General features: G+C 36.2%; 1 protein-coding gene across 1 annotated transcript; it reads right to left on the bottom strand.

Moving 5' to 3' along the window:
* Window positions 1–17,021: 17,021 nt before the first annotated feature.
* On the bottom strand, window positions 17,022–18,592 carry LOC144451199 (uncharacterized). Its single transcript, XM_078141998.1, has one exon. It carries the CDS (start codon window positions 18,590–18,592, stop codon window positions 17,390–17,392), a length of 1,203 nt encoding a protein of 400 aa, XP_077998124.1. The 3' UTR covers window positions 17,022–17,389.
* Between the last annotated feature and the right edge of the window lie 1,399 nt (window positions 18,593–19,991).

Here is a 19,991-nt window from a genome sequence, read left to right as displayed (position 1 = left end):
GATGAGTTCATATTTGATGGCTTAGATGAACTTAATCAGTCTCTGAGTGAAAGTGATGATGACATTTCACCAATTTACTCTAGGAATTTTGTACCTGGACCCATTTCTGTTCCACAGAATTGTATTTTTCTCACTCAGGAACATTTTCTACCAAAGGGTTCACAGATAGAAGATCAAAGTGAGGTAGTTGAAAGAAGTGACTTAGAGTGTCATGGAAATGAGAAAGAGGGGATCCGTGTTGTTGATAACGATATCCTTCATCTGAAATCAAGCGATAATGATTCAAAAGATTTGAAATCAAGTGATGATGATTCAAAAGATTTGAAATCAAATGATGATGATGACCCAGTGGCTACTGATTTGACATCAAATGATCATCCAGTGACTGCAGCTCTTCAATCGTATGATCCAGAGAGTACTGATCTGAAATCTAACGATGACGTAATATCTGCAGTTTCAAATTTGCATTGTAATCCTGTGACTAGTGATTTGAAATCAAATGATGGACTGGAATCTACTGACCTGAAATCAAACGACGTTGCTCAAGTTTCTATAGATCTAATATCAAATGATGAAATATCTACTGATTTGAAATCAAATGATGATCCAATGCCAACTGATATGAAATCAAGTGATCATTCATGTACTGATGTGAAAACATATGATGATCCAATATCAAGAGATTTGAAAACGGATGGTAATTCAATGTCTACTGTCAATGAATCTGAATCAATGGTAAAGTCTCATGTGTGCAAGTCTTCTGTACTATCAGTTTCAAGTTGTGAGGACAGGACTACTTGTCAAATAGTGTGTGAAGAGTCTGATATATCAGACAAGGCAGTGAGTGATGACACTGCTAATACGTGTATACCAATCAATTCACCAAATTCAGTATCAATTGAAAACAATGCTAACACACCAGCAGCAAACAAGACTGAGTTGGTACATGGAGAACCAGGTGCGAGTTCTGTTTCTAGCAGGGAGGACAAATGCGAATGCTCAGACAAGTCCATGGTTGAAAGTAATTATCACTCTCCTGTTAAAAGTATTGAAAAACAGAGTTCAAGGAGCTGTTCAAACTCACAACAACCAAGCCAAGACAGGACACCAGGTCGTCAAAGTCTTCATAAGACAGAAAGTTGTAAGGCTATGACTGTGTGTCATTCAAAACAGGCTGCAGATAGTTCATCCACAGATGAGGATACAGACACTCTAACCAAACCAAGGTATAAAACTAAAACTACTGCTGCTAAAAAAAGCAAACAGCAGGACCAACAGGTAGAATACTCAAAATCTGATGAACATAAAGCAGGCACACAGGAAAAGTCAAATTTGTCATCAAGTAAATGCATCAGGGCTACATCTCTCTCATCGCTGAATTGTAAGAGGAGTAAGACTGAAAATACTGTGAAGTCACAAATCATTGTCCCTAAACAAACTGTAGGTGGTAGCAATGTTAAATCTGAAGAGACAGAAGAAAAGTCAGAACTTTGTAGACAAGAGTCTTGTCATCAAGAGGTTAAACCCGGTTATTCAAGTCAACAAGGACCTTATAGCATGTCAGAGAGCAAATCAAGATCTATGACAAACTTAGCTAAACTGACAACTGTTAATGAGAATGAAAGCTTATGGCTTCAGCCTCTGGGTGTCAGTCATCATAAAACTGCAACGTCTGTTAATCAGGGCCAGTTCAGTGTTAGACTGCGACAAAAATCTACTGTGAGATCAAGACAATGGCGGCATAGCTACCACGAGGGCGCACCACAAGCTGTGGATCCATGGATACCGAGGCAAACCAAATCATTAAGTCCAAATTTACCTGTAAGTACAAGAGTCCATGTCAATGACCCTGCAAGTGGCAGGAAAGTTAGACGTGCAAGCATACTGAAAGAGTCTGATATACCAGTGATTGAGGAGAAAGAGAAAACAGCACAAAGTCCTGTGAAAGTCACATGGGCTGCCCTTGCAAATACATTAGGGAAGGGTGATGGTGCAAACCAACGGAAACCAACAACCGGTGAAAATAAAATACAACACGAATATGAAACAGCAAGGTCAAGGGATGTGTCCGGACAAAAAAGCCGGACACTGCAGAACACCAGACATGGTGATACCTCAGACAATGTGAATATGAATAAAGGTGAACAAACATTAACCAAGCAAGCTGTCAGACACCAACGAGGTAGAAATTCAGAGAACCCCACCTCACCATCCTTAGTACATAGTGATAACATATACATGCATGATCATTCCCCCTCCTCAGGTGAAACTCATACGGGTGTGTCAAAGTCCACCACGTCATCTCTGACTCATTTTTCTCCATCTTCTCAGGGCAAACATCCACACAGGAGGCAAGGTGATAGTCAAAATCATCCCCCTGGATCCAATTACCCTGGCAACCGTCCACAGTCTGATTACTATGGTAGCAGGTATTCCTCAGCATCACAAAGCATCAATCCCACACTCTCACAATTTCATACATTTCAGGATGTTTCGAGTCAAGGCGGTGCCCGGACACATCAACGTACAACTCAAAAACTTTCCAGCCATCATTCTTATCATTCTCATCCTTTCTCATCTTCCCAGGAGGAGACTGCTAGGCAACATCGACATACATTACCTGCCAGTTCACCAGCATCATCTTCACAAAATCATTCTCAGACAAGCACATCATCTGTCACTTCACCCAGTCAGACTATAGATATTGCAGCAACTTTAGACCCAACCTACCGACCTGACCCGACCTATCAGCCCGGTGACGTCGAAGGAATTACACTGCTGAAGAAAACACCATTGAATGAATCTCTACCACCACCAGGTAAAACGAGAAATAATAACATACATGTATATCAAGAAAGTGCAATTAATTATCACTGTGCACTAGACACAGAATACCTCATAAGAACAGTTGACCCAGTATATCACCATGAGCCCAGCACTGTATACTTGGAAACGCTGTAAAAAATCGACAGAAAACAGTAATTTGGGGATGTCAAGCAAAATGAAAGATATTATAACATTTGGTGTAAGACGGCCAATCAGTTATGTTGTTTGAATATTCAAATTATATACATGATTGTAAACATCCATATTTCATATTGATTAACATCATGATGTTCATGAATAGTAAGGACATACCAGCACTCCTCTTAGACTGGGGAGAACCCTGAAATCCATGAAAGTGAAACTGCATATCCGATTGAACATATGTTATTTGTGGCTCCATGAATTAATTAGACAGCTCAACTGCATGTCAAGTTTTCAGTTAACCAACAAATCAACCGTTTTCTGCTACAGTTTCTCATAGTTTTCTCTTTCATCTTTAGTTTTATCCCCAGAAGATGAAGAGGATGGACGGTCACCTAGCAACCCAGATCCAGAGTCAGATCCTAACTTTCGTATTGTCCAAGGAACAAGGCGGAAAAGTGACAGCAAAAAAGAAAAGAAAAACTCCAAAGGTTTATTTGGGAAACTGAAGAAGAAGAAAAATTAATAATCTCACCATTATGGTTCAAGTTATTGCCGAAAACTGATCAAAAGCCATTCTTTTTCTCAGCAGATTTAAGTTATTTGTATTACTGATCTCAAAGAATATACATATTATGTCATACTACATCAGTTATACTATACATGTTATAAGCTACAGTAGATAAGTTGGAAATACTAGTGGTTTTTGACAACAGTGTTAGAACATTGGACAGTCATTATCAATGTTACAAAACAGGTGTAAGTTAGGGGGTCAGACCTTGTTCCTATCCTATCTCTAACCTAACCCTAACCCCCTAGTTGTGATACAAATATGTATCTTTTGTACAGACAGTCCATCGTTGTACATTTTCACCAATTTTTGTAATGTAATATGACTACCATGTAGCTCATAGCCCAATGTCTAAAATATTGTTACATGTGTGTTATATTCCTCAGTGCTTGAACTATGCATACTGTATATTTGTACCAGAGATAGTATTGTGTGTTTTGTATACGTGTATGTAATTGCCCAGTGCTTGAACTATGCATACATCCCACTTTTGTACCAGGGATAATTTTTTGGTTTTGACAATGATGTGAAGTTAACACCTGCATTCAGAAATGGTGTTCTCCCATGAAAACTTTTGTGTAGATGTTATTCCTCAGTATTTTTCTTCGTTCAGCCAAGGAAAATACGTTGAGTGACCTAAGGGGGCTTTAGCAACTCCAAGTGACAACCCTTAGGTCACGAGTATTTTCCTCCTGAATGAAGTAAAATATTGGAGAATAACATACTTATACCAGCACCAGTAATATCAAAGAAAAATTGGGGAAATTAATGGCAATTTTCAAATTTCGAACACAGCAGAACCAGTGACGTAGACATGTGTTGTCATGACATAGACACACATTGTTGTGATGTAGCACGACCATGGCATAAATCCATATTTATTGTTCAACTTGGCTTGTGCATAGTAAAAATATTATGGTAATATCCATAGGGTATTTGCATAACAAAAGACTCTAGTTTCATGTTTATTAATTTGCGTTGATTTCAAGATTGGGTAGAACCTGCTACTTTCTGAATGCAAGGGGAGAACCCACTGAAATTGTTAAAACAGCATCAGTAAGTTGACTATTGAGATAGTATTTGGACATTTTAAAAACCCTCTGTTCATAGTTAAAGGTGTCTGACAACTTATTTACATACAGCTAAATTTTGATTGGTTTGAATAACTTTTAGCGATGTTTTTGTTCAGCTAATGATCATAATTTCTATATACATCATTACCATTATTCTCAGTCTCCGGATGTAGAGTACTAAAAATTAAGGGTCCAAACATTCACTCATTTATTTTCAAAATTCCACCTTCATCTACAACAAAATTATTTTAGGATAACGTAAAGAGTCTTTCTTCCACATAGATCATTCAAAAGTGATAAGTAGTTGGTATTCATGTCAACTTGTGAGTTGATGTTTTGGCTTGTTGAGGAGACTCCGGGATCCTTGGTAAAAGAGTCTGATTTTGTTTGTAATCTAACTAACTAAATAACATTGGTTTGTACGCTGCCCAGTTTAACGTACTGGAGCATTTGGTGAATGCAAGGTGAAAACAGCACTAGACTAACTTATAGTACATATATGTGTAGACTTCAGTGTTCGTAGGATCCAGTATAAATACTTACTGTAACTATTTGTGAGAGTCTGAGAGACTTGGAAAACTGAGATACAGTATTATTACTGCGTATTCAGGCCAACTACAGTACTGTACCATACTTCCAGCTAACACTATTTCTAGGGAATTCAAGAAGGCAGAGCCAGATTTCAGTGTCTACCTATACCATAATACACCTATACACTAACAAAAATATGATAAAAAAACTGCAACACCATTTCTGACTAACATCAGTCTCTGGGCTTCATGCATGAGTGCACACCCAGATAATAATAGGTATGTTGATAGAAATATATCGCACTTCTATGGTATATCATTCTAATTTAGAAATTCATAAAATAGTGCACTCAAAGAAACTAAAACAATAGGGTCTTTACTTTCAATATTTCAGAGGCTTCACTTTTCAGGTTTAAGTTCAGTCTGTCTTCTAATTTTATATTATGGTATTTAAAAATCAAGAGATCTATTCTGTTATTTCACACTCATCGTATAGATAGATAGATATATGGTATGTTTTGATAATTCGTCTTCCAAGATTTGTATGTGAGCGGAATTGGTTACCATGGTAACCAATAGAGTAAATATTCTGTGAGCGGAATTGGTTACCACGGTAACCAATAGAATAAATATTCTGTGAGCGGAATTGGTTGCCATGGTAACCGATAGAGTAAATATTCTGTGTCTGATTTCCACAGATGAGCATGATTATTGGACAAAATTTTGAGCACATAGAATCCCCCAAAAATTAATCTTGACTAGTTTTCATTTATTACACCGGCAACATTAGTTTCGATAAGTTGAGACAAACTCGGTTCATTAGTGCGATTGTTGACATTGATGTATCTATGGATGTTTATAAATACATTCATAGTAGATTGGCATCCTTGATAGATCTTCACATGTATTTTTAGACCTGCAAAACTTCTAGGTTTTACCAGCTGTGGAGAAATGGATCAGATTATAGGAAAAGCCATGTAAATTACAGTTGTATTTGTGTAGACTTCCACAAACATAATTGTTTGGAATTACACAAGCAAAATACGAACACTGATACACGCATGCACATAATGTTATATTTTATCTCGCTATGAACACAAATAAACAGTTTTGTGTTTGAATCGTCCTTGTTTCATCTGACAATGCTGTTGATTTGTGTTCACAGTGAGATGTAAGACATCATTTTTATATACTTGAATGCTATCAGTGTCTGTATTTTGTTTTATGTAATTCGTAACAAAAAATGTTGTGCGAGATGTTAAAAAAGTTGTGCTGCCTAATTGAAACTCTATAGTCACTCTGGTTTGGTAGTAACATCGTGCTGCCTAATTGAAACTCTATAGTCACTCTGGTTTGGTAGTAACATCGTGCTGCCTAATTGAAACTCTATAGTCACTCTGGTTTGGTAGTAACATCGTGCTGCCTAATTGAAACTCTATAGTCACTCTGGTTTGGTAGTAACATCGTGCTGCCTAATTGAAACTCTATAGTCACTCTGGTTTGGTAGTAACATCGTGCTGCCTAATTGAAACTCTATAGTCACTCTGGTTTGGTAGTAACATCGTGCTGCCTAATTGAAACTCTATAGTCACTCTGGTTTGGTAGTAACATCGTGCTGCCTAATTGAAACTCTATAGTCACTCTGGTTTGGTAGTAACATCGTGCTGCCTAATTGAAACTCTATAGTCACTCTGGTTTGGTAGTAACATCATGCTGCCTAATTGAAACTCTATAGTCACTCTGGTTTGGTAGTAACATCGTGCTGCCTAATTGAAACTCTATAGTCACTCTGGTTTGGTAGTAACATCGTGCTGCCTAATTGAAACTCTATAGTCACTCTGGTTTGGTAGTAACAGTTTTAGTTTGTGTCTGTTGTCGCTTGTCAAAACCCAATCTTGTCCCAGTCACACATGTACACCAATATTAACATCTACACAACGTTATTACCTTCACATGCCAAACATGGTATTAGTGTCCTTGGAACATTTGCATAACAATATAATATATTGTTATGGTAATTAGTTTATGTTATATTGCTTTCAATACATACTAGTTTAGGATCCAAGTAACACCAGAGGAGAACCCTGTATACTTCTGACTGAAGGGTTTTCAACACTTGACTTAGAAATCACATTTTGATCTGGATGGGGTGGGGGTGGGGGTGGGGGATTTTGATCGATGTGTACTTGAAAACAGAAAGTTATGCTGGGATGAGAGTGTAAGTGTGTTTTGAGTAAAGCATCATGATTTTGATACCTTTTAGATATTTTCACAATTTTTCTCAGACAATTTCATTTACATGTTTAGAAAAAATTTTCTTCTTTGTTTGTCATTTTAGACTTTCAAAATAATGAATCTAAATAGTTGGTCAGACAAAATGAAAACTTTTCACTTGTATAATTTTATTTATGGTCTAAATATTCTTCTAAAATATAAGGTTTTCATTTTACTGTAAGAGCTGTAAATCTGGTTTAGTTTGATCACAGGAAACACATTTATAAAATATAGTAATGTCTTTATATTACCACACCAAGACTTTTCTTGTGTATGTCTATGGGGTTCCTACACCTCAACTTTTCCATGTATGTCTGTGGAGTTCCCACACCTTGACTTTTCCATATATTTCAGTGGAGTTCCCACACCATGACTTTTCCATGTATGTCAGTGGAGTTCCCACACCTCGACTTCTCCGTGTAAGTCTGCCAGGGGTTCCCATACCTCAACTTTTCCATGTATTTCTGTGGAGTTACCACACCTTGACTTTTCCATGTATGTCGGTGGAGTTATCCATTTTTTTATTTTGTATGAAAAGGGTGTAAAAATGTCAAAAAATGTCGTTGAAACCTTCCATTTCTGCACATTTGGTACTCTATTCAATTTTGGTACGAACTTAAACCTAATACCGATAGTATTAGTCTCACATGAGTATATTAAACACATCGGCAAATATTTGTTGTACTGCCAATATTAATAATTATATAGCCAGAGTATAGAACAGTGGACATTTTATGTAAGCTAGGGAGTTAGGGTCAAAGTTTAGCAATAGGGTGAAACTCCCTAGCATAACATGTTATTGTGTCGTGCAGAAGTGGTTACTGTTGTACTCTTGCCCCCACCATATTTTATTCTAACAATACTAACGTTATCACTGCACATCTAATGACTATGCTATGCACATATGTGTTAGTAATTTTATGTTGTTATTTTTTGTTATATTCATTCAAACACATATTCAACCAACTGCATGTTAGTGCTCACAGGCTCAGGTTGATGCAAACATGCAGAAGCAAATAAGAATTTGCACTTTGAACACTTTAAAGATACAAGATTGCAATTTCTTGCTACATTTAATCTAAATGAAATAAACCATTTAAACATACTGCAACTAGACACAGAGATGTGGATGCCAGTGTGTTGACGTCAACATTTGATGTCTACATGGTGGCACATTACTTCATTTCATTTAGACATAATGTCACAAGAAACTATATTCATGCAATCTTGCTATCTTAAAACATAGCATGTGCAATTCTTCATTGTTCCCGGGTTGTTGTATCAAACAGAGCCAGTGAACACTAATCTGCAATGGGCTGTATATCATTTACAACATGTTATTGGTACCTACTACTTTGACACATTTTGTAATAGTGTCAGTAATAACTATAAAAGTCAAATATATTACAGTAAATCTTTTCAGAAATATTAGAACAAGATATTGAGTAGTCGGACTTACTTCCAGCTTAAAGGCCAATGTTTCAATCCCAGGTTCTCACATTAGTGTTATCTTATCCGTGAAATTGTAAGGATTACATAGGATCATTTATTTGTTCTGGACCAAACTTTTTTTTCACACCTAAATTCAAATCCTAATATGAACTGGGTTTTGAATACCATTATATACTCTTGTTGACATGGCAACAGAAATAACAGTGTTTTGCCATGGAACCGTTCACCAGACTGAATGGAACTTTCAAATGAACAGATGTGATACAACTCATGATTTAACATCTAGATTTTACTGAGGTATATTGTATACATTATTATGGTTTTCTTGTGGTATATTAGATTCCAAATGATCTAAGCTTTTCTGGTATAGATACCAAGTTATCTAGGTTTTCTGTGGTACGTTATATATATGTTATCTAGATTTTCTGTGATATATCATGTACCAAATATCTAGGTTTTCCTGTGATATATTATGTACCAAATATCTAGGTTTTCCTGTGGTATATCATGTACCAAATATCTAGGTTTTCCTGTGATATATCATGTACCAAATATCTAGGTTTTCCTGTGATATATCATGTCCCAAATATCAAGGTTTTCCTGTGATATGTCATGTACCAAATATCTAGGTTTTCCTGTGATATATTATGTACCAAATATCCAGGTTTTCCTGTGATATATCATGTACCAAATATCTAGATTTTCCTGTGATATATTGTATACATTATCTTGGTTTCCTATAGTACATTATATTTATTTTACAAAATCGTTCCTTGGTATATCATATTCATTTGATGTTACATTCTAATATGTACTATTTTTTGCATCATCTTGACTACAGAATGAGAAAATCAAGCAGTGTAACATTTTACTGTAATTTATTGATGCATGTGATTCCAAATAGCGACTGTATACAAAAGATGAATACATTTTATCAAAAAATCAACACAATTACATTGGTAGAAAATTCCCTTCAGCATGATCCTAGAAATTTCCAAGACATTGTTTGTAAATAATCATATGATGTACATTTTATGACAATAACAAGTCATTGCAGTTTGTTACACTTCTATCAACCCACTCTCTCAATTGTGAAATTTGAGTTTTTGACCTTGGTATAAGACACATGACCTTGACCTAAGACATATGACCTTGACATTAGATGTATGACCTAGAAAGTATACAATGACACAGGGTATAAGACATTGGTGATATGATGTTGATATTGGTCATGTAGCCAAGAATGGAAATCTTGACTTTATAGGTATAAAGACAGACATTGGTCATATGATTTTGATAGTGGACACATAGTTTATAGAACTGACTTTGGCGTATTTATAAGCCAGGTATTGGTCTTGGCCCATGACTGACTCTCAACAGTAGCCTGTAAAACCAACCTTTGCATAAGGAATGTATGTACAAAGGACATTCGTCATATGACCTTGATAATGGACATTAAACCTATATAACTGACCTTGGCATATGATATAAGACAGACACTGCCACTGGCTATGACCTTGACATTGGACATAAAACCTAGATAACTGACCTTGGCATAAGACATACGGCAAACACTGCCACTGGATATGACCTTGTCATTGGACATAACCTCGAAAGACGACTTAGATGTAAGGTGTAATGACCGACATTGGCTGCATGGCCTTGACTGGGTATTGTGACTTTCACATTGGCCATATAGCCCAGGAAATAGATGACCTTGACAATGAACTATGCCATACATAGAAAGTAGGTGACCTTGACATCAAACCATGACCTGGAAAGTAGATGACATTGACTTCAGACAACCAGCACAAAGTGGTTGTCAGAGCCATAACATGTGATATTCACATATGACCCATGACCTAGATAGTAAATGACCTTGACATGTGACCTTGACCTTGGACTTAAAAACCTTGTTTTTGAATCTGAGACTCGTTACACCTAATTAAACTCTTTCCTAGTTCAAATCAACTAATCCGATTATAGAAAATTTTTCTCTGTGCAGTCCAAGCTAAATGAATGAAATGGTGAATTAACAAATCATGTAGTTATAACACAATATTAAAATGTAGTAAATTAAAAGTCATGCAAATTTTAATCCTAAAACTTAAAGAAGGCAATATAATAATAATAATAATATCTAGCATTTGTGAGACTCAGTATTTTTTTTTTTTTAATTTTTGGGTGAGATATGTTAGTTAATGTAAATATTGTGGAATATTAACCCATACTTTCACCTGTCTGTTCTTTCTCTATGAGTTAATAAAGAGATTTGTATATAAATACTAAATGAGTACAAAGTGATTGAGTCATACAGTACTATGTAGGAATGTGGGTTTCATGTATTATGTAGTGTTTATCAGCACAGACTGATGTATATATGAAATTCATACATACATACATACATACATACATACATACATACATACATACATACATACATACATTACATACATACATACATACATACATACATACATACATACATACATACATACATACATACATACATACATACATACATACATACATACATACTTACATACATACATACATACATACATACATAAACACATACATACATACACACACATACATGCATGCACACACACACATACATCCATCCATCCATCCATCCATCCATCCATACATACATACATACATATATACATCCATCCATCCATCCATACATACATACATCCATACATACATACATACATACATACATACACACACATACATACTTACATACACACACACATACATACATACATACATACATACATACATGCGTACATGTTTGTATAATTGATGCATGGAGCCTGTGCATGCGCTTACACAAATGTGTTTCCTAACATTTACATTTAGTATTGTCTGTGTAAGATAACAGAATGTGACAGCAATGTAAAGTGAGAAGAAGTATGCTATTTGAAACATCACCGTGGAGATGTTACCAGGGTAGCTGTAAGAGTTGTCAAATTTTATGTGTATACTCATGCATATATAGATTAGAAACTACATCACCAGAATTGTCCTTATTATCCCTCCCGTCTATGACTGAAGGGGAATTGTGTGAAGTTCTACAACAAAATGTTGCATCCAATCATATCACTCCAGTTCATTTTATTGACAGTTATATCCTGCATGTTCATGACCACACTGGACATGGTGTGTATGATCTTAAAATCAGATGAAACAGTAGTCTAGGTCCTGTATTACATACTACAATCCCAGTCCTTGCTCAAGGCGTTAATGTACGTGGTTCAACCCCTGTGGTGAATGAAGCACAAACGGCGCATGTCAGTAGTAAGCCACCACACATTGACAGTCAAATTGTCGTCATCGCTCATTAATATTCATTTATGCAGCTGATTCAGTTATGCAAATGATATGCAAATATCCAACCAGGACTCCACCTCCAGTCTATTTAAACTAAAATCACGTGGGGACGCAACGATGTCATGTTTATATGAATGCCATAGGGGAGCATAGATATCTGTGCTTGAGCAAGGGGATTGACTAGACTGGTATTGTAGGACGTAATGCGGTCTGTCAGGACCTAGACTAAGGAGACAGTAGATCTCAGACCTTTGAATGTTTATATGTGGCCTCATAAATAGGAGATTACATAGGCATATATCAACAACGTATTTACATATATCAATTGTCTGTTGACAATAGGCAAGATTCTTTGCTTTTGTTTCCACCACGCTATCTTACAGTGTGCCTACAGTCATTAGTGGAAAGGAACGAGAAGTCTACTACACACAGTGACAGGTAAAGTCTCTCATAACCCCAAAATGTATATCACTGACTTCAGTCACACAGTCTTAATACATAATACACCAAATTTTATTTTCAAATATAATTGAAATGTGAATTTAAGAAACAGATCAAGTATATGTCTAGTAATGGAGTGACAAATTTATTCAGGAACTTTTGGCACATATTTTAATTTCACTTGTCTTCTGAAATTAAATGTTCATTTTGTTTGGCTAGTTACAGCTAAAATGATGTTGGCATGGTGTTTCACTCATGCAATATGAGACTTAATACACACCCTCAGGCAACTTCTAATGCAAAAGAAACAGTTATATGGGTGCAAAGCACAGTGCTGATGTAGAAGTAGTTGAGTTGAAATGTTGATTATCAGAAAATAAACAATTGCAGCCATTAAAATCATCAAGTCTATGTGTAATGTTTTCGTTAGAAGCCTGTTTTTACTGCACTGAAAGAATAGCAATGCTTATCAGTGTTCAATGTGATTGGGTAAAGGATCCTGCTGTGTTTGTTGTGTCTCTGTTATTGTTAGTCTAGAGTTGAAATATCTGTGTCAAAAACGTAATGTCTCATGAGTGAAACGCCAAGCCTACATCACTTTAGCTATAAAGTTTTTTCTCACCTAGCTGTAATACTGAAGATACAAACTTAGCAATCATAGAATTCTTTACAGTGCTACTAATCGAAGTATGCATGATGCATGAACTACAAAATATTGATATATTACCAATTTGTACAAAACTTCCTACGGTCAGATCTTTGATTAAGTGTTGCAATTGTGGTTGACTTAAATCACAACAAATTGCCAAATTTGGCATGTTGTTAGACATCACGCTGTACATCTAGCCATGATGACGCCATCCAATAGACGAGGTTTCTTTGCAACAATGTATAATTGCATGCCTGTTCGGTGGCATTATCAAAATAAACTCATATTCAACTTTGGTGCTGTGTAGTGAGTCCAGTGCGCCCTCTACTAATAGCCAAATTTTGTTGTTGTGGGTCAGTATGATAAAAAACTGGCATGTCTTGTGAGTTGCCACATAGTAAGAGATAGGGGAACACCAAATTTTGGTGCGTCACGAGAAATTGTGTGCGCCAGCTATTAAATTGGCTTAGAGGGCACACTGATAGTGACTACTATAGCGAAATCTACATCAATACATCAGTTTTACTTCATTTCTACTTCAATTGGAAGCACTGCACTTTTACCTTTAATTTCCAAGTTCCAGCTGGTCAATTTATCACGATTTTTATATTTGTGCAAAAACAGTTTCTAAAAAGAGCTAAAAGGGTGTACCATCACCTTAATATTTTAAATGTATATTCGTAGTATATGTCAGTTTGGATATCTCTATCTGGAGTTGTCTTTGATACGTCATATATTACATAATACCTGGGCACAATACCAATCAAAAGAACATGCATTCTGTACATTTTTCTTTGCAAAAAAATAACATAACATATACTAAACATCAGTAAAATAATGTGGAAAATACATCATACAGCCAAAAGTCTTAGGTTTATTTATGGTACAAAACAAAGAATATTCTGCTGAGAGGACAGAAACGTTAGTCTGAGTGTTTCACCGTGGTAGAGTTATGCATCTAAAATAGTACAAATACTATGCTACCGTACTAAAACAATCCAATATAAAGGAAGAGAAGTTAAAAACAGTTCTGAATTGATTTCTCAATTACAAATTCTATGACTTGTTGTTTTCAAAGTTCTGACTTCAGAATAGTGAAAACAAAAGAATCAACAGTTACGACTGTCAATTATATATAATATGATATGATAGTGTCTATAAAACAAACAATAAAGGAGTGTATGTAAGTCAAATATGATTGAAAGTCACCAAAAATGATAAAAACTATCAACAATACATGTACCATAGTAGAGAAAGGATTCTGGAGCAATATATACTGAATATCTGGCCATGTAATGATCTCAAGACGGGTACACCAGATTTGGCAAAGTGTGGGGTAACATTTGGTTATGCCACTAATCATATGGCAATGGACTAAGCCATGAACAAACTCAATGTGTTTTGATAACTGACAGTCACTAATAAAACAGTACAGCGAGAACCACATGGATGTGAGTAGCTTCCGGTGCTTGTGAACAGCACTCCTAGTGGCCAAACTAAGAAATCTTTCATCTCTCTGATAACCGCAATATGGCATATTCAGTTTCAAAACAAGCAGGTTATACATGATTCTCTCTAGGCCTTCAGAGAGTAGCAGACTAAAATCTATAACGTGTTGCAAATAATAAAAGTGAATTTACATGACATGACGATAAATGTTTGCATTATACAAATTCGTTCACATCTCTGCCATAATTTCCTGGGAGAAATCTCAAACCAATGAGGACTCAAACTGAATTTCAACATTATCGCAAAAGTTCCATCCAGACAATTTAAAGGCCCATGATACAGTCCTTGGTCATTACACAACTGTCTGGTCTCTCATCATTGCAGCCATATTAGATAGATAGGCCCACTCTTTGATTCAGGAAAAAACATTTTCAATAGTTCTGACAGACCCACGTTTTTCTCACCCACATTTGCCAAAAAACTTTAAAACGGTAAGCCGTGATGGAGCGCCCTCACACACACTGGTCAAACCTCTCTAGAGCAGGCCAGTGAGGGCGCTGGGCAGTGTGGCATGACGTATCTTACAGTCTATATCACAGGCTGTTCTGATTGTCAAGCTTAATACACAAATTTAGGTGCAGCCTTGACACTTGACAATTGTGAAAACTGTCAAGTGTAAAGGCTACACCTAAATTTCATCCTTATTCAACATGGGTCTTTAAAGGCCAGTGATTTCAACCCAGAAAATAATTAATGCATGATTTTCATAACTATTCAAACTTTCTATATATTGAGAAATATGAACTTGGATTATATGTTCTTGATCAGGATGATAAAATACACACACAGTAACTTGTGTATATGACATAATATCTCACTAAAATACTAATAAACTTCTAAAATGTTATTTCAAGATGTCTCTAGTTAGTGTATATGTTTTGTGCTAGGTATATATATGGCCAGGCTCTCCCCAGCAGACTGACATTGGAATTTGCATAACTATAATGATATCAACCTGAGTGAAGTCAACTTCATGACCATTGGCTGACACGAGTAGGGGTCAGGGGTCACTTTTGAATAAATTTACATAAAACTGTAAACATGCTTTCCAACCGTATGTAAATGCCAAAATAAAAAGATTTACATTTATATTGGCTTCTGAAGCAAGCTAAGGAATTGAAGAGATTCAAAAGTCTTGTTCTGAGAGAAGAGTACTTTTCATGTGCATCCACGAATGGATGGATGTGGAGCATACATCCATAGGTCAAGACCATAATTTGAATTTTTAGTTTTCACAGCAAAGGAGCTCCTGTACCACAACTGATGCAGAAAGTGTGCCAAAATATATTGACAAACTGTGTAACTTTATATTAAATGAATAAAAAGTATGAGTTCTTTCTTTAGGCCTACAGTGTAAGTTCAGATACATTCAGCGTAAAGTTTACTGAAATAACGCAAGGTTATAAATATTCTGAATTTCACACACTCTTTCTGTTTACAGTTCACTAGTTAGTAAGTACTGCTAGAATAATATAGGCGTTATTATTCAAGTTGATGAAGAGGGTACAAGAGTAACTCTGTTACATAAATTTCAAGGTTCTACCCACGCCCTGTATAATTTATAAAGTAGAGGGTTCCACCCTATGATTTCTTGGGGACAAACAGAAAAATTGGTTATACAGCAACCACTTCTTTTTATTAATATACAAACTTCCAACGTCTCCGCCACCACTATTTCTTTGGGCGGACTCTGAACCCTACAAAAGTGTGCAAATCAGAGTTATATTAGGCAGTACTCTTCCAACGAAAATTGTTTATAACATATGGGCTTAAAGTGATATTTATTTTGGATTGTTAATTTATAAAACAATTTTATCATGGCTTCCTACTTGAAAAATCAATTTGAAACAACATGGACCAAGTCTGTGATTGTAACTCAATACATTGCAAAATGCTAAAAAATGTGTAAACAATTTGTTATTGTACGTACAATAACAAATTGTTTACACATTTTAATAATATTTTGCAGTTTATTGATTTACAAAATAGGACCTGGCATATGTTGTTTCACATTGACTTTACAAGTAGGAAGCCATGATAAAATTGTTTTATAAATTAAAAATCCAAAATAAATACCAAATCCTCATCCATATGGCCACTTTAATACACAATATGTTACTTGTATAGTTAATGCTGTAATCAGCTTACATGCAGAGATACATACATGTATTAGCAAATGAAACAGTATACTTTTACACTTGGTATAGATGCTATAAATGATTGTGGTACATACAGAAAATGCATTACTTTGGTGTTATGGGTTGTATTAGCAAATGAAACAGTATACTTTTACATTAGATACGGATGCTATAAAGATTGTGTACATACAGAAAACACTTCACTTTGGTGTTATGAGTTGTATTTGCAAATGAAACAGTATACTTTTACACTTGATATGGATGCTACAAAGATGGTGGTACATACAGAAAACACTTCACTGTTATGGGTTGTATTAGTATTAGAAAATGAAATAGTATACTTTTACACTTGATTGTGGTACATACAGAAAACACTTTACTTTGGTGTTAAGGGTTGTATTATGTTAAAATAACAATTCTGAGGAGAGCACTGTGTCTAGTAGTATTTACATATCTTTTTTGAAATGAGATAATTTATGTCTTGCTAGATGACTAGGATCAATATAAGACTTTTCACACTGGTCACACACATATGGTCTGTCACCAGAATGGATTCTTTTATGTCTTTTCAGGTGACTAGCCCTGGTAAATGCCTTTTCACACACAGGACATCCATAGGGGCGTTCTCCAGTGTGAGTCTTTTCATGCCTTCTCTGATGGTCTGCCCGTACAAAGGCCATATCACACAAACTACATTTATGTTGACGTTCTTTGCTATGAAGTAATTTATGTCTTGCCAAGTGCTTTGATTCGCTGAACTGTTTCTCACACGTGTCGCAGGTAAACGGACTTCCTTCTTCTGGTCCACTCTTCAAAGGCTTTTTCTTCTTTTTATGAGAAGTACCGCTAATCTTTGATTTGTCACTGTTGCCATCATCTTTCCTTTTTTGTCCAGGTTCTTTGTCTTCATTGCGAACTTCAGGTTCTGCCTCCGAGCTTGTTTTAATAATGCTATTGTTACTCTGTGATGATATACTATCAGCTGTGTGTTCTGAAGTTACTTTGTCTGTATCAACAACTTTCTTGTGTTGATATTGGCTGCAAGAAGACTGCTCTTCTTTTCTCTGGCTGTAATCTATAGTTTCTGCATCTATTTTGTTGTCAATAGTTTGCTTGACATTTTGATTTTGCACTACCTTTTCAACAACTACCTTTTCCTCGCCGCCCAGCTTCTGTGGAATGTGTGCAATGGCTGCTTCTCTTTGGCTGGCAAGTGCAGTTTCTCTGTTGAACTGTTGATCTTCTTGGGGTGGGAACACCTGTTGACTTTGTCTCTGTGAGAAGTTCACTGGCGATCCTCTGATGGCAACACCAATAGAGCCTGGTGTATGTGATGTCATGTCTATTTCAGTTCCGCCATCTGATAGTTGTACATTTAATTTAGGGTACGTCTGTCTACTGGGTTCAATTGGTTTTTCGTTTCTCATCGGTATCACTATAGGTGGTATGCTGAATTGGTTCATTGTGGGCATGTTGACACCAACTGTATTTGGGTTAGTAGGACACATTGTTTCATTTCTTGCAGCCACTTTAGCATAACCAGCTATTGTAGGATTTGAAGCCCCATAATACTTCTGATGACGATCTGAACCATCGCCATATCGTAATTTTTCAGCATTGCTTTGTGCTGCAGACACGTCTGGTGGCATGTGGAGTGGGCGATAATTTGACTGAGGGAGCATCGATTGTTGGCTGGGCTTCGATTGGTTTGTATAGCCGGTTTGGTAAGCCATGGTTGTTCACTTTAACGTGGTATTGCAGAGCAAACAGCGTCCTTAGCTATTGAGCTCTCGTTACCAGACTTCACCGCGGGAGGTAAGGTTATTTTCTACAAATGAACTGAAGGGCAAAACTCGTACTATGTGCTTGCACTTTCGAAGAAAAAATATCAACTTTGGCAATGACACACAGGCATCGAAAGTCTCCAAATATATGTGTGTGTATGGTAATCTCAATATCTCTTCTTATCGTTGCTGTACTGTAGATTTAAATCTGGCCGGGGGTCCGTGTTATGATCGAGAAACACAGCCGGGAAGTTCGTTGATTTCTACTGTCCCCGGCTTCTGGTCGAATAAAAAGTGATGTTTTTGATAACGGATCACACAAATCAAGCCAATCCCGTGCTACTTCAGTCAATATACTAACCGATTGAGAGATATTAATAACAGTTTGGTGACTGTTTCCCTACACCGAAGCGGTCGGATTTGATGCTGCCATTTTGGATTCACAGCAGGCCAGGCTCGTCCTCGCATCTGTGATTTTCATTATGATATCAACTCGTGCACATACTTTCTTGTTTGTTCTGCACTAATCACCGTAATCAAAAGTTTATATTTGCAAGTATTACTGGTAATTTTTCTGAAACAGAGCAGAATACATCCTAAGTCTTTCAAGAACAAAAACAAACACCTACACTACTGGGAGAACGTGTGTTGACGTTGGGGGCGCAAATATATCGTCTAACACATCTATCACATTTTGCATCTATCATCTCTAGCTCTCTGGAAATGTGAAAAAAATAGTGACCATATTTATGATGCTGCATCAGTACACTCAGTCTGCGTCTGTCCGTCCGTTGATCGGTCAATCAATCAATCAATTAATTAATCAATCAATCAATCAATTAATCAATCAATCAATCAATCAATCAATCAATCAATCAATCAATCAATCAATCAATCAATCAACCAACCACCAACCAACCAACCAACCAATAAACTATAACCTACCAACCGACTGACCGTGCAACCAACCAACCAACCAAAGTATCATATCAATTTTATCTATCTATCTGTCTGTCTGTCTGTCTGTCTGTCTGTCTGTCTGTCTGTCTGTCTGTCTGTCTGTCTGTCTGTCTGTCTGTCTGTCTGTCTGTCTGTCTGTCTGTCTGTCTGTCTGTTTGTATGTATGTATGTCTGTCTGACTTACAGTTTTTTAATATGTACATAAATAAAACAAATTGTGTTAGATATATGGACTTCAGCAAATTTACTTTGAACAAGTTTTTTTTTCAAGTAAATTTTTCAGTGCTTTATGTATTCTTTCATC

Source organism: Glandiceps talaboti, chromosome 21 (genome assembly GCF_964340395.1).
Source record: "Glandiceps talaboti chromosome 21, keGlaTala1.1, whole genome shotgun sequence".
Classification (NCBI taxonomy): Eukaryota; Metazoa; Hemichordata; class Enteropneusta; family Spengelidae; genus Glandiceps; species Glandiceps talaboti.
This window is presented reverse-complemented; position numbering and strand designations above follow the sequence as displayed.